The following is a 16,470-nucleotide window of genomic DNA, read 5'->3' as shown; positions in this document are numbered from 1 at the left end:
TAGAAATACTTTCTTTATATATTTTTTCCCCAACTCTGACTAATTCTCTTGCATGTTCAAATTTTCAAGGACGAGGTCTTCAGGCATTTTATGTCTTTTATATTTTATATTATATATTTAATATTTTATATCTGCACATTTATATATAGAAATGTACATGAGCATTTCATAAGCCGTTGTAGCCTAATATTCCATGATTAAAGATTAATTGTTTCCTGGGATTCTGATGGAAACTGACTTAAAAGTTTTGCTTTCAAGGACTTGCTGTTTCATTTTTCACCATCTTTTTTTTTTTTATTTTTATTTTTACCCAAACTATGTAGAGTCTACAGTCTACAGTTTTACAGTCAATTTTGCACAGGTTTCTTCCATCCAATACTGCCCTGTTGTCCTGTTTAGTTAGTATGCACTGTCCTGAGTATTTATTGTGCTGTGTCTTTATTCTTTGTATTTATTGTTCTGAGGATTTATTGTCCTGGATATTTATTCTGTATTTATTATTCTGTGTATTTAGTGACCTGAATATTCATTGTCCTGTTTATTGTATTTATTGCCCTGTGTATTTATTGTCCTTTGTATTTACTGCCCTGTGCATTTATTGTCCTGAGTATTTATTGCCCTGTGTATTTATCATCCTGAGTATTGTTTGTCCTTTGTATTTATTGTGTAATTTTTGTACTCCTCTCTCAGTGTTGTGTATTATGTGTTGCATCATGTTCATGATGAAACAAAATTCATTCCACTGTCCACTGTTTGCAAGTTACATAGGGTAATGTCTATTTAACCTAACTAAAATAAAATTAGATCTAAAAGTCTTATTTGACTGATCATTATCAGTTTGTAGAAGTAAATGATGACTTCTCTATGCATACTAAAGTAAAGTTTGGTGTTCCACAAGGCTCGGTTCTAGGCCCACTGATCTTTTCACTATATATGATAAATCTGGGTAAAATTATTCATAAACATGGTATTAGCTTCCACTGTTATGCTGATGACACACAAGCCAGATGAGAGACAACAGCTTAATAAAACTGAGGAATGTGTGAAGGACATTAGACACTGCAGGCTTATTAACTTCCTCCAACATAATTCTGACAAGACAGAAGTACTTGTACTCGGAACACATGCAGCTAGAAGTAAGCTTTCTGATTACATAGTAACACTGGATAGCCTTTCTGTTTCATCATGTGCAGCAGTAAAAGACCTTGGTGTGATTATTGACTCCAGTCTTTCATTTAAAGCTCATGTAGATAATATTACTAGGATAGCCTTCTTTCATCTCAGAAATATTGCTAAGATATATAATGTTGCTAAGATATGAAATATTGCTAAAAATATAATGTTACTATATGATTTCTCTTACAAACCCCCACAGTTATGGAACAGGTTTCCAATTAGTGTCGGGACTCAGACACAGTCTCAGTCTTTAAGTCTAGTTTGAAAACCTGCTTGTTTAGTCAAGCCTTTTGTTAATAGCTTTTTTCTCAGCTAAAGGCACAGATCTGGAGGGTTCATGGACCTAGTGTGTTTTGGTAAAATGGGATGTTTGGATGCTGTGCCCCAAGTATAAGACCCACTTGAATTGAATTGGAGAGAACAGCTATATAATTTCACACTGGTTCATAGAGCTTAAATATAAACTCTGGTTCTAAATAAATCATAGGTCTTAAAAAAAACTCTGACATAGATTATTCTTAATATCTTGAGTAGTTTTGAGTTTAAGTGACATTTTAACCATAAAACTATACTAAATATGCACTTATCATATATGTCAATAGTGTTTTTAGACCATAATGTAATATATTTTAACAATTTGTGATATATATACTATATTAATAGTTATAGGTGTGAAAATCTGAATGTCAAATCAAAAAAAAAAACCTGTGTGAAGTAGATTAGAAAAGTTTTAATGATTTATTTCCTGATTTATATATTTCAGTACATTTTTCAGTCAACAAGAATATTGTAACGAAAATGACTGTATTGATGAGAAAAGAAAAAATAAGCCTTTTAGTTTGTCATATCTGGTCTGTAAATTAAAGAAGATTATTGAAATATACACAATATACACAATTATTAACGCTCACATGCCCACTTTGAACTGATTTGTAGTTTAACTTCATTTAATCATGAATTAATGTTTCGATTAAGCCTGGTACTCTCTGCATAACATATGTGAATGAATACAATAGCCTCTTCATCTCACTTCACTGGTTCCCCATATCTGCTGTCCTCGAGTTCAAGTACATGATGTTTCTACAGGTGGAATTTATCTGCGTACATGGAGTTGCTCATCATCACCTATATTCCATCCGATCACTGTAGTGTGCAAGTGAAACACATGAGCTGATATCACCACCTTGTGGTACTACCGAGTGTTATGAGTTACTTTTGTCATTTGTTTCTTGGAGTTTTTTATTCTACTGCAATATTATCTTGTCTGCTTTGTGACTGGTACTTAGTATTCCTGACTGCTAGCACTCAGGGCCTTAACAAGGAGCAAAATTTTAGTGAGGTCCACATTGCAGAAATATATCGTAGTAAATCGATCACAATGCCAAATATCTCTATGTTATCCTTCCATTCTTCTGACTCTTAATTAACCTGTTTAATTCTATTTTGGCTTATAAGACAGCCTAAGTTATCTGTTGCCTCCAGAAATAGGAAATTTCACGATGTCTCGGCACTATCTGAAGTTTGCTTTCATATTTCTTATAAATGACACAGTGATCTGATTCCATATTAAAGAAATACATAACAATAATTCAGTGAAATTGCAAAATATACAACTTATTTTTTCTGTTTTTGAAACTTTATTGAAATCACTATTTTTTACAAAGCATTTTCTTTATTTTTTTCTTGCATGTTATTCAAAATTGTCACAGTGAACTCACTTTAAAAACCAATAGCGTCGAGCTGTTTCTATTAATAAATCATGTATTTTATTTAGTTATTGGCAATTATAGGCCTGAGATGTTATTTTGAATATTATTGCCTAAAAAAAAGGACTGTTTTCATTGAGCAAACAAGGCACCTTCTTTCCCCAGAGCACCTGATGGTTCCAGTGTTTATATTATGAATCCTTTAACACCACTGCTTGGATTGGAATTTGCTGTTTGGATTAGAATTTGTCTCATTGTAAGTCACTTACAAACAAAAGCATCTGCCAGATGAAATTGTTAGACATCCAGGAACCACTATCACTGAAGAAATCTAATGGCCCACCTCTTGTGTTTGTGCTCTTTAACAAGCTATTTAGGCCAAATTGCCAATATGTATTACAAAGCAAAACACTTGTTTAAAAGTATATGCTGTTTTATGTGTTCTTGTTTTTTCCAGCTGTCAAACTGTTCGCATCATTCTTTCTTAACAGACATCACAGTGAACCATCCAGCCATGCACTTTAGCCCTACACCACTGAAGTTACGTGTGCTGCTGTGGTGACAGTTCATTACCAACGTCGCCTTTAGGGCCATTATGAACAGCATTTAAAGAATCTTCGATGCTGAATAGATTATTCACCCTCACCACACTTCACTCTTATTGCAGCACAAATACCACAGAAAACCATGAAGGACACTGGCATAATCAGCAGTTGCCAGGTAACTGTGACCTAAACACAATCTCAGTCTAAACACAGATTCAGGTGTGTGTGTGTGTGTGTGTGTGTGTGTGTGTGTGTGTGTTGAGATTAAAATGAAGTAAAAAATGGAAAATTAGACTTGAATGTAGTTTGGTTTGAGGTCACAATCTGGACAAACTGTGAGTATATATCTCAGAGATATTTACAGCCATCTAGTGTTCCAGTAGTAAATCTATTCCTATTGCACAATCCTTGGGATATTATGAAATATTTTTTTTCCTTTTACATGGAATAAATAAAATCACTTTAATAATTAAATCACCTAAATAATTAAAAAAAGGATTTCTTAAGGGTTCTTTGGCTGGATAATGGTTCCAGACTTTAATAGGAACCATTATCCAGCCAAAGAATCCTTGAGAAATCCTTTTTTTTATATTATTATATATATATATATATATATATATATATATGTGTGTGTGTGTGTGTGTGTGTGTGTGTGTGTGTGTGTGTGTATGTATGTATAGGGAAGCTATTATATTTTTCAAGTACCAACCCTAGGCACTTTTATAGGGTCCAAATGATGAATGGGCACTGTTGAGTTGAGTTGAGATTTTGAAATAATTTTTTCCACTTTTTGTGTCCATCATTTGACAATGACAAAATGACAAATTAATTTATAAAATAACCAATTATACAAAAACAAATTGAATAGGCCTACACACTGAATAAATACATATAATTTTAAAGACATCTCACAAATTGTTTAAGATAACACTTTATTGTTCCCAAGGGGAATTTAGAGTGCTCCTGCAGCATACGTAAAAGACAAGGCACAAATACACATGAAATAAAGCAAGAATAAAATAAAGATAAAATATGATAAAGTAAAATTAATATCACAAATATTGACAAATAAAATAAAATTAAAAATATATTTATATTTAATTTCTGCATATGATCATGAAGTTCCTAATTAAACTTCCACAGTTTTAAAATCTTTGAATTCTTTAGACATGTGTTTTTTATAATACTGTTTTGGTGTATGAGATTATTGGGTGAATGACATCATTATGTGGCAAATGTACACACGATAAAGATCTTATTCTGAGTAAACAAAATATATAATTTACATACATGAATGTTTAAAATCACAATATGGCCAAAAGTATGTGTACACCTCTCCCCCCTTTGGTGCTGTAACAATCCCCACTCTTCTGGGAAGGCTTTCCACTAGTTTTTGGAACATGGCTGTGGGGATTTGTGCTCATTCAGCCACAAAAGCATAAGTGTGATCAAGTACTGATGTTGGGTGAGAAGGCCTGGCACGCAGTCGGCATTCCAATTCATCCCAAAGGTGTTCAGCGGGGTTGAGTGCAGGCCACTCGAGTTCTTCCACACCAAACTTTGCAAGCCATGACTTTGTGGATCTTGCTTTGTGCACAGGTCTAGCCCCTAAGATTCAGTGAAGGGAAAACTTAATCCTACAGCAGAAGACAGCTGCATGCTTCCAACTTTGTGGCAACAGTTTTTTTTTAGTTTGTTTTTTTCCCCCCATTTTATCCCTAATTCCTTAATCCTCAATTCCCACCCACCAGACAGATCTCTCCTATGATGAGACAGCTACCAACTGGGGAGATTAAAGGCTAACACGTGCTTCCTCCATGACAGGTGAAGCCATTCAGTCACATCTTTTCAAACTGCTGCTCATGCAGTGTCACGGAGCAGCCTAACACACTTGGCAGAAAGAGCTATCTTCCCTCTTCTGCATACCTGAATTCACAGACCTGCACGATTGGCTAGTGTTGCTGTGACTGGAATAATGCCATCCCTCCCACCCAGAGAACACAGACAGTTTTGCTCACTTGGACTATTGGCATTGGATTGTCGGGATTCAAACTCACGATCTGTGGACAATAAGGTGAACTCTTCACTGTTGTGCCACAGCGGAGCCAAACTTTGTGACAACAGTTTGGGGAAGGACCACATATTGGTGTAATGATCAGATGTCCACATACTTTTACACTACATACATATAGTGTATACTGAGTACAGTGAAAATAATAAATAATAAAATGAAATGTAAAGTGTGACACAGATGGTACATAAGCCTCATTATTTACATAACAGGCTTGTACGGACAGTTTTCAAGCAGAATGCATCCTAATTCCATCTGAAATTAGACACAAACAGCTTAGTACACACGGCCCTGTGTACACACCACTCACTAACAGTTATCTACCAGCTAGAAGACTCCTCAAGTATTTAAAATAAGTAAGGAAACTGAAAATATTTCAGTTTGAAGGAATGCTGGAAGGTTCAGACATGTTAAGAAGGCCAAGTCTAATCAACTTATAGCTTCCCCTCCTCCTCCTCCTTATCCGAAATGTCAGTGCTCTTTACTGGAAATGAGAAAGGACAAGTTCTAACAACCTCAAGACCATTGTTACACCCCCCAAAATATGCTCATAATCATCTTAAATTCTTAAACAACTGCTTGAACTCACAGATGTGACCAAATCCATGCATTGGAAACAGCACTGTAGCCTGGATTAACACGATTAATTTTTTTTGTTGTTGTTAAAGTTTTGTGGGGCTTTTTGTTATCGAATGGAGTCCTTAAGCAGTGTGAAGTTGGTAACTGTGATTGTTTTAATCAAGGTAAATCATTTCTCCTGTGTATCAGTTATATAGTCCTCTTGTCAGTAGTGCTATATGGTAACTATTTTATTTAATATGGATTATGTAATCGAATTACAAAAGCAATCAAATACTTTTATGGGGTGATTGTGGTTGGACTTCATTCTATTTTACAGGAATAAAGACCTAAGGTAACGTATGAATACTAACCCTGCCACAATCTCAGTTTACAAAAGTTTTCATACAGTTTGATTATGACTTTTTTTTAATTTGCAGGCATTAGAGTTAGTTAAAGTGTAGACGTATACATTTTAGTGTTTTCTCAGTTCTAACACACCCACCTTCAACTCAGGAAGGGCTGTTAATCAGCTGATTTATTTAGTTTGGTGTGTTTGGAGTAAAGAAGCACTAATATTGGTAGGATTTCTAGGTTACTGTGAACAGAAGGAGCTTAATTGGAGGACATGTGAAGAGGTTGTAGGTTGAGGATCATTGGGGTTGTAGTCTGCAACTTCAGGAATTACAGACAGGTAGTGACAATCTTTTTTTTATTTTTTTCTCCTTGGCCAGGTTCTGTGGTGTGGAATTGGTGAGTCTCAGCCATGTTCCCCTGGATTTGGTTCTGATCTTTTCCCATTCGGAGTTCCCAGAGAACACCTGCAGAGGGACACAAGGATCGGCACGAGTAGGACAACATTACCACAACAATCTCGTTTCATATCTCAGTGTAGAGCTAGAAAAATGCATGGCTTCACCTTTTTGTATTTGATAAATAGGCTTGCTGATCCTCTCCATAAAGATCCAGAAATACCAGAATATCAATGTTTTCTATCTCGTTTTCAGTTGTTTTCGATGACTGTAGTGGAAGAACGCGGACCATCTTTGATTCCGCTGATAAGCGGGTTCATGTAGCCTCAGATGGCACAGTGAAGCTGAAGAGACAGGTCACTCTTCATAATGGCCATAAGATGTTCTCTGTCCATGCTTGGGACTCCAGAGGAAAGAAACACACTGCGCTGGTGAGAGTGGAACATCAGGGTCGAGCTGGCCACCATCACGGGCAGCAGGAAGACGTTGGGGCAGTTGAGGCTGTGCAGGTACACCTCTTAACTAGTCTGACCTCTGCTGGACAAACTGTAAAATTTCCTGTTTGCTGGAAAATGAATAGTAGCCAGAACTTTGTACACAGAGTAATTCCAAATCAGAGTAGCACTATAGATGTCCTGTTTTGTTCTTTGCTTTTTATAGACTGAATCATCCTCAGTTCTCCCGCTTCTTGAGTTTCCAAAATCAGGTGGGTTGCGGAGGAGAAAAAGAGAGTGGGTGATTCCTCCAATCTCAATCTCTGAGAATGATCGTGGGCCTTTCCCCAAGCAGATGGTGCAGGTATGTAGAGCTGATCTGTAATTTGAGAAAGAATCTTCCATGTGCATCTTTTATTTTATATCAAGTTGTCCCATCTCGTGCCCAGATTAAGTCCAGTCATGCCAGAGAAACAAAGATGGTGTACAGGATCAGTGGTGAAGGAGCAGACCAGCCTCCAGTAGGACTTTTCACAATAGACAGGAACACTGGTTGGCTCTATGTGTCAAGGCCTCTAGACAGAGAAACAAAAGATAAATATGTGGTGAGACTTTTTTCAGTTTGTCTGTATCTGTCATCAAGCATCAGAAAAGATTCTCCCATACAAGAATATTGGTTCAAGTTTTAATAATTTAAACAACCCCCCCCCCCCCCCCCCCTCTCTTTTTTTTTTAAACTCCAGCTACAAGTCAGTGCTCACTCAGTTACTGATAATATTATAGATCCTGCCATGGAGGTTATAATCCAAGTGCTGGACCAGAATGATAACCGTCCTGTCTTCACTCAAGATCCATTCGTTGGCAGTGTACCAGAAGCTTCAAAAATAGGTAGTTATTTTAAAGCCTTCATAACTCTCTATCCATAATGTCCATCCATAATAATGCCATGCTTTTGGAATAGGGTGTCTTGGTCAGGTGTCCACATACTTTTGTCCATATAGTCTACCATTGCTGTTACTCAAACTGTACTCAGATTTTCATGTCTTATTACTTTCTCACCGAAGGATTTGAGTTCATGACAGTCAGTGCCACTGATGCGGATGATCCGAATACTGACAACGCTGATATCAGGTACTCCATCCTCGGTCAGATTCCACCAGAGCCAAGTCCAAACATGTTTGAGATCAACCCTGTCAGTGGAGCAATTCGAGTGAATGCTGCTGGCCTGGACAGAGTGGTGAGTGCACAAATCAGGTTTTACAATTATTGGAGTTGATGTAGAATGAATAAAGGAAATATGATCACCTCTTTCAGACATATCCTGAATACACTCTGGAGATTAAAGCAGCAGATATACAGGGACATGGTCTTTCAGTCACCGGAAAAGCTGTTATTACTGTAACAGGCAGCAGTGACAAGGACTTGGTAAGACAGTTAATAGTTGTGGTTTGCAGAGTTTTCATGTAAATCAAAAGTCTTCATATAAACCACAAATTATTAATTAATTATATTTGTTTCCCAAATAATGTATGTACAGTGCATGGCAGTGAATATTTCAACATTTACATACTTGTGATTTTTTGTCTCTGTTAAGTAGTTTCTTGGCCAGATATGACATTACTGTATTATTAATTTAAGAAGTTAGGAGCTATCAAAAGGTCTTGTTGATGCTGTCAGTGTCAGTGAAGGAAATCCAAATCAATCTGCTTCAACAACAGAAACATTATTGCTTGCTTAAAAAACTCAAATTAAAACATATCCTCTACTGATCAATATAATTAATATGAACTTGGTTGATAGAACAATGTGTGGAGAAAATAATCTACAGGTAGCTGGCTAAATAATACTGCTGTGAGATGATCTCCTGCAGCACTGTTTCTGGAAATTGTGAGACAACATTCTCGGGCCTATAGGCCTATTATTTTATCAGTTGTTAATGTGTCTTCAGAGTTTTATTTGAGAGTAGTCTACAAAACTGACAGTGGAGGAATATGAAGTGAAACATATCATAAGATCTTTACTGAATCATTATTATTTGTTTTCATTTAATCTAGCAGAAGGCGGAGTGGGCGATTTCTCCAGTCCGAATCTCTGAAAATGAACGAGGGCATTTCCCTAAGGAGATACTGCAGGTATATGCTTACTTAAGCTGAAAATCGTCAATATGAAATGCCTGTCAAAAGTTCGAACACATCTGATATGCTTGGATTTTTTTTGTTTGTTTGATTGTTTGTTTCTCTGGGTTCTAAACAAAACCAGTTAAATGCCAAACACAAATTACGAATTAGATGACATAAACTTAAGGTCCTATCTTTCGTTGCTTGAACACACATAAAACATATTTGTTGTGTTATGTCAGTTAACTGATTATTTTTACCAATAATCAATGTGAACTCTATAAGGGAAATTCATATAAATAGAAATAATATATTGTATATCATTATAAAATATCACTGCCCTGGGCTCATGGTACACACTCTGGGTTTTAAAGAGAATGAGAGGAACTGATATGATTGGATATTTTGCAGAACACCTTGATAATGCATTCATTTTAACCTGACCCCTTGTTACAATTACGCCACTCTGTGGGAGGTTATTGCCTCTTCTGATATACTTGCTACATGCACCTTTTGGATACATGCTACAACCAACACCATCAAAACATAATTCTGGTCAAAATTGTGACCAGTGGGATTAAATGGGATCATATCCTTTGTACAATTAAGCTCTTCTACTGGAGAATATTGGTTATGCTGATGGTCGTGAAAATACCAAAAATATGCTTGCTACTTCCATTTGCAACTACCGCCATGTGTATCTCCTTTATTTTTCCCTTTTAATTATAATAATAGCTATAGTTCTCCCCAAACCAGATATGAAGTAGCATAAAGTAACCTGTCCTCAACAGTCAATAAATTTGATAAAGGTAGTTTGGGATGATTTGGACTGGAAATTAGACTATATGGCCAAATGTTTGTGGACACCTGACCATTACACCCATGTGTGGGTCTTCCCCAAACTGTTGCCTCAAAGTTGGAAGCACACAATTATATAGAATGTCTCTGTATGCTGTAGCATTGCAATTTTACCTTCACTGGAACTAAGAGGCCCAAACCTGTTCTAGCATGACAATGCCCCTGTGCACAAAGCGAGCTCCATGAAGATATGGCTTGCCAAGTTTGGTGTGGAGGAACTTGAGTGACCTGCACAGAGCCCTAATCCTCAACCCCACTGAACACCTTTGTGGTGAATTGGGATGCTGACTGTTCCCCAGGCCTCCTCGCCTGACATCAGTGCGTGACCTCACTAATGCTCTCATGGCTGAATGGACAAATCCCCAAAGCCATGCTCCAAAATCTAGCGGAAAGCCTTCCCAGAAGAGTGCAGGTTATTACAACAGCAAAGGGGGACTAAATATGAAATGGAATGTTCAAAAAGCAAATATGAATGTGATGGTCAGGTGTCCACAAACTTTTGGCCATGTAGTGTAAAAGGAAAAAACATCTAGGAATCTCTTTAAACCAGCTGGGAGAGGATTCCAAGTGCCTATTTTATGAAAAACTGAAAGAATGCAAAGTGGGCTATATCAACAGTAACTGATGGCTGTCTTTGAATAATTTAAAATATAAGACAGTTTGTTAAACACTTTTTGGTCACGCCAAATGTTAATTCCACATGCTATTTCATGTTTGTCTATCGATAATTCAAAAAACGCTAAGTATAAAACAAAGTAAAAAAAAAAATAATAATAAGTAGGTTTGCCCAAAGATACTTTGTACTGTATATCTATCTTATCTTAGGTTATTTCATCTTGTGTCTAGATTAAGTTCAGTCATGCCAAAATACCTAGGGTGAAGTACAGCATCAGTGGTATGGGAGCAGATCTGCCTCCAGTGGGACTTTTTCTTATGGACAAAAACACTGGAATGCTCTATACAGCACGGCCTCTAGACAGAGAGACAAAGGACAAGTATGTGGTAAGAGATTCTTATACATAAAGACATTCATCTGGATCTGTCTTTATGTGCTTTCTTTAGCAGCCTGTAAGCATATATTAGAGTCATGTGAATTCAGTGTGTCAGGTCCCTCAAAACCTGACATTCAAATTCAAATCCCTAGAAAAACTGCTCTTATAAAAGAATGCTCGTCAAGGCCTTAGTCTCTCAACATGTTTGCCTTTTTCTACAGCTTCAGGCCCACATAGTTGGGGACAATATGTATAATGACTTTGTGGAGTTCACCATCGATGTAATAGACCAGAATGATAATAAACCCGTCTTCACCCAAGATCCGTTTATTGGCAGTGTATCAGACGCATCTAAAATAGGTAGCTAGACCAATACTGTGTTGAGAGCTTTGATAAAGCTAATATCTTTATTATCTATTCCAGTCTGTGCAAGGTTTCACAATCTTCATTACGCTCTTACTGTAGGGTTTGAGTTTTTAACCATCAGTGCCATAGATGCAGACGATCCGAACACTGACAACGCTGATATCAGGTATTCCATCATCAGTCAGTCTCCATCAGAGCCAAGTCCAAACATGTTTGCGATCAACCCTGTCACTGGTGTGATTCGAGTGAATGCTGAAGGACTGGACTCAGAGGTAAGAGCACAAATCAGATTTCTCGGTATCTGAAGTTGATGTGTATGTCAGTTAATTACAGCACTTAAACCTCATCACTTAAACTTGAACATCATCTTTTTTCAGAAATATTCTAAATATGTCTTGGAGATCCAAGCAGCAGATATGCAGGGTAATGGCTTGTCAAGCAAAGGAACTGCTGTTATTTTGGTAACTGACGGCAAGGATGTAACCTTGGTAAGGCTGTTAACAGTTTTTATAAAGATGTGATTTGATGATTTATACATGCAATTTGCATGCTGTTCAATCGGTAGCTATAGGTTTCCCTTATGCGTTAGCCACATTACCCTTATAGTTCCAGTCCAAAAATAAATACGCAAACTTCAGACATCAAACATGTCTGATGATGTTCTTTATATTTTACTGACTCCTATGTGAATGCTGTCTAATTTTGTTTGTCCTACAGACAGCCCCTCGGACATGGGAGATTTCTCCAATCTGCTTCCCAGAGAATTACAGAGGGCCTTTCCCTAAACAATTAACACAGGTGTGTTGCTGACCTTAGACTAAAGCCAATAATCTTCCCTATATATCTTTTATTTTAGGTTAAATTGTTACCCTTATTTTCAGATTAAGTCCAGGCATGCTAAGCAAACTAAGATTGTGTACAGCATCAGTGGTGAAGGAGCAGACCAGCCCCCAGTGGGACTTTTCACCATCAGTAAAGACAGTGGTTGGCTGTCTGTAACAAAGCCTTTAGACAGAGAGACAAAACATGAGTATGTGGTAAGAGGAGGTTTTCAAATTTGTCTTTGTTGTTGCAGCCACACAAACTTTAGAAAGCTTTGTCTGTGTCTGTCTTGAGATACAATGCTGTGCTAAGGACTTGGGCACATAAAGAAACGCCGTAAAGCAATGAATGAAATTTTTCACAGTTTTTCTCGAGACTTTGATTATCATACTTGCTTCTGTTTTTGCAGATAATCCCTGACAGCCTTCATTGTGTTTTTTTGGTCTGTTACATAATATGCTACTTTCTTTACTGAAATACAAGCATTTTCTATTCAAATTAAAAAACAAACACTCTTTTTTCACTGACGCAATAATGCAAAAGGCATCTAAGACAAAATTTCTACTTAAAAAAATAGAGTGCCTAAGACTTTTGCACAGTACTGTATTTTCTTAAATTGTTTATAAGAAAACATCAAGTTAACTTGGCAAAAAGGGAGCTTCTGGATATTGTCTAGAAAAAAATTAAGACATACAAGACGTTGTCTAGACATTTCCAGTTTTTATTTTTGTTCTAACTAGCTTCAAGTCCGTGCAACTCGTGATGAGCAACCTACTGAAATCACCATCTGCGTGATTGACCAGAATGATAACAAGCCTGTCTTCACCCAAGATCCATTTCGTGGCAGTGTACCAGAAGGATCAAATATAGGTAGCTAGATCAATACTGTGTTGAGAGCTTTGATAAAGCTAATAGCTTTATTATTTATTCCAGACTGTGCAATGTTTCACAATCTTCATTACCCTCTTGCTAAAGGATTTGAGTTCATGACCATCTCAGCGACTGATGCAGATGATCCTAAGACTGAAAACGCAAATATCAGATACTCCATCATCAGTCAGGATCCTGCACTGCCACAACCGAATATGTTTGAGATCAACCCCATCAGTGGAGAGATTCAAGTGAATGCTGAAGGACTTGACAGAAAGGTGAGGGCAGAAACGAGTTGTTGTGGAGAAGAGATTTCGAGTTGTGGAGAAGAGATTTCAGTAGTGAACACTATTTCTTTCAGAAATACCCTGAATACACCTTGGAGATTCAGGCAGCAGATATGCAGGGGAATGGCCTCCAAAGCAGAGGAAAGGCTGTTATTACTGTAACAGTTTGAGAAAACCTCGGTAAGGCAGATTCCTTTTCATAACAATTGTGAATCTATGAATATTTGGACAGTGATATAATTGTTTTGGCTCTGCACCCTGGGACGATAGGATGAAATGAAATGATCATTAGAAAGTGTATGGTACATACATATATGTTGGCTCAAAGTGAATGGCTCATATAGATGCAGATCGATATCTGTAATAAAAACTAATATTGTAACTTAAAACACAGAAAAAAGTTCAGACAAAGATAAAGATAAATAGCTGCCTTCCATAATTCTACCAGTAGGTATCTCAAGATACTTTGGTTGATTCATTGGTAAGTTTTTTGATTATAGAGTATTATACAGTCACAAGACACATCACACACACTTGTTTGCTGGTGAAACAAAGGAATGAGTTACATACAGTATAGATACTTCATGTAATACAGATATAAAACAACCTTACATTAAAACTGACATTCTTCTCTTTTACTTCAAAATCATTATTTCCTTTTATGTATGATTTGTTGGGGTACTGAGACGACAAAAAAAAAACAATCTATTTCCCAGGATGACTCAACCATATTTTCCAAATGTAATAATAGTTCATTTCTATTTTTAATATATTTTGGGTTTTTTTTAGGAGAAAGAGCATTCTTCAGGAGATGACAAGATTTCACTGCTTGTGTTAATCTTTGCAGATATCATCATCCCTGTCTCAATGATCTTTGAAACAGCAAGAAAGCAACTAAGCAAGCAACTAAAGACCTAATGTTTTTCACTGACATATTTGGCATGTTGGTAGCGTATTGCTATAGTATATTTTACTCATAACCAAACAAATATCTATACTATATACTATACTATATTACACTCCCACTGCTGCACTCTCAATGTAGAATAGATAGGATACAGCACAGGGATCCAGAGTTGCATAGGGTGATGAGAGAATTTCAAGAAATGGTCAGTTTGAATTGTGTTATCTATCTCACGTGAATTGCATGACACCAAATTACGCAAATACACTAAAGAACTTTTAGTTCTGCAAAAACTAGTAATAGCATACTAATTACTTTTGCTTCATCATACTACTTATAATGAAATAAAGAGCAATGCATGAAACAAAACTGAAGAATGTCATCTTTTTTCATGTCTGTGGCAATATGTTTTGATATAATAGCTCTTTTGTGTGTTGCATTAAAAATATTCAGAAATTAGAAATGCCTTGCCTGTGAAGCAAAACATATCTGAATGATTTTGTTTTATTCGAACCTGCATTATAGCTCATGCACTCATACATTCACTCAGGCTTCTGATTCTCCAACATAGGGACCTAATTTAGAGTCTGCGCATCTGTGGGTGCTAGTCAAAAGGTGTACCCGGAGGTCTGTTGGCCTGATCTGAGGGAAGAGAGTGGGGTGGGGTTCTTGCAAAGCTGCTTTTAAAAAGTATTTGTGTTGTGTGTATGGATATTATGTAATGGTTCGTACTGGAATATCGGATCTTAATTCCAGGTTCAAGTCAGACTCATGTCACTAATTTAATAAATTAAACTCGATAACTCAGTTGAAAAAGACTTAATGAGTCATCAAGTTATGAATGTCTTATCAGTTGACTCAGAGTTCCTGGCTGCTAACAACTCCACTCCTACTGATGCTGATTTAAGGCCTGACTTATTAATTGGCATTTGCTGTATTATGGGAAATGAATGCGAATGAGTAAGTGCCTTTATTTCACTACAAAAATGATATCTTGGCAGTAAATATATCTTGAAAATAGGTACATTCAACTAATATGTCTCTTTATTATATACTTTTCAAACAAATATAAGATTGTAAAGTCTATTTCTAGATTTTTGATTTTACTAATTTGAAGTATGAAATTGTCTTAGCAGATAATTTTGCTTATTGCTTATTTCTGGAAAGAAGCAAAATTATCTGCCAATAGAATAAGACAATTTTAAACTTGAAATTAGTAAATATTGTAGCATCAGGCTGAAGAGAAAACTGGCTGAAAGGCTTAGCACATGATAACAGGGCGCTCTTTAATTAGCTTGAACTATACAAACAGCTGCACCGAACATGAACGTAATGCACACAAAAGAGCGAGGGTAGGCAAACAGCAGGGGCGGAGTTAGGAGCAGACTCTCTCCATAGCACTGTCTTAGGGCCATCTTCAGTGTCGGCAGTCCTTGGGACAAACATCCAGCAGTGCTCGTAGCCCCTCTCCTTTCAGCGATAACTCCAAGTGCACTGCCACTGTCTCCTTATACCACCCATAGAAGTCTGTCACCAGCTACCTCTAACAGCTCCCAGGGACTCTTGCCGTCATATCGGGGATGCCAGACATTTCCTCTCCCATTTGAGGGAGAATCCAATCCAAGCTATTATAGTACAAGTATTTTAAAACTTTAACTCAACTGTATAACAAGTTCCACTTTTAAAAGAGCAACATTACATTAAACTGTTCTTTGAGTACATCATCCAGCACAGCCCAAGATGAACATGAACTTCAAATGCCTTCGTATACCCATTTTCCAGTGGAGTGCACTCAGTTGTTCATCACCGCCATGTTTTATGTTATTCCTAATGGTCACTGAGTTGAGTTCATCCATGGTGGGTTTGTCTGTACATTATGAAACGCATGTTAAACTCTGTACTGCAGTAATGAAAGTTTGGACATGGAGCTTTTTTTTATGCCATACACCATGGAAGAATCTTGTTGGCTTTTTCCCATACCTGTGAGGCAGGTGAGTTGCTTCTTCTGGTGG

At 36.9% G+C, this 16,470-nt stretch overlaps 1 protein-coding gene across 4 annotated transcripts in view; it reads left to right on the top strand.

The window, feature by feature from the left end:
- The first annotated feature begins 6,035 nt into the window (after positions 1-6,035).
- The window catches only part of cdh31 (cadherin 31), a 32,728-nt gene continuing 22,293 nt past the window's right edge, over positions 6,036-16,470 (top strand). The window contains exons 1-19 of one of the 4 annotated variants that reach the window (XM_034299540.2): positions 6,036-6,241; positions 6,791-6,905; positions 7,064-7,317; positions 7,469-7,606; positions 7,692-7,847; positions 7,986-8,130; positions 8,307-8,479; positions 8,557-8,667; positions 9,300-9,374; positions 11,064-11,219; positions 11,431-11,569; positions 11,675-11,847; positions 11,953-12,063; positions 12,293-12,373; positions 12,457-12,612; positions 13,138-13,267; positions 13,373-13,545; positions 13,629-13,734; positions 14,402-14,827. In XM_034299540.2, coding sequence (XP_034155431.2) covers positions 6,191-6,241; positions 6,791-6,905; positions 7,064-7,317; positions 7,469-7,606; positions 7,692-7,847; positions 7,986-8,130; positions 8,307-8,479; positions 8,557-8,667; positions 9,300-9,374; positions 11,064-11,219; positions 11,431-11,569; positions 11,675-11,847; positions 11,953-12,063; positions 12,293-12,373; positions 12,457-12,612; positions 13,138-13,267; positions 13,373-13,545; positions 13,629-13,724 — 2,433 coding nt within the window. In that variant the 5' untranslated portion in view covers positions 6,036-6,190 and the 3' untranslated portion in view covers positions 13,725-13,734; positions 14,402-14,827. Of the gene's footprint in view, positions 6,242-6,790; positions 6,906-7,063; positions 7,318-7,468; positions 7,607-7,691; positions 7,848-7,985; positions 8,131-8,306; positions 8,480-8,556; positions 8,668-9,296; positions 9,375-11,063; positions 11,220-11,430; positions 11,570-11,674; positions 11,848-11,952; positions 12,064-12,292; positions 12,374-12,456; positions 12,613-13,137; positions 13,268-13,372; positions 13,546-13,628; positions 13,735-14,343; positions 14,828-16,470 lie in introns of those variants that run through there. The other 3 variants (XM_026946749.3, XM_026946748.3, XM_053229444.1) reach the window with 3 other exon arrangements.

Source organism: Pangasianodon hypophthalmus, chromosome 25 (genome assembly GCF_027358585.1).
Source record: "Pangasianodon hypophthalmus isolate fPanHyp1 chromosome 25, fPanHyp1.pri, whole genome shotgun sequence".
Taxonomy (NCBI): Eukaryota; Metazoa; Chordata; class Actinopteri; order Siluriformes; family Pangasiidae; genus Pangasianodon; species Pangasianodon hypophthalmus.
This window is presented reverse-complemented; position numbering and strand designations above follow the sequence as displayed.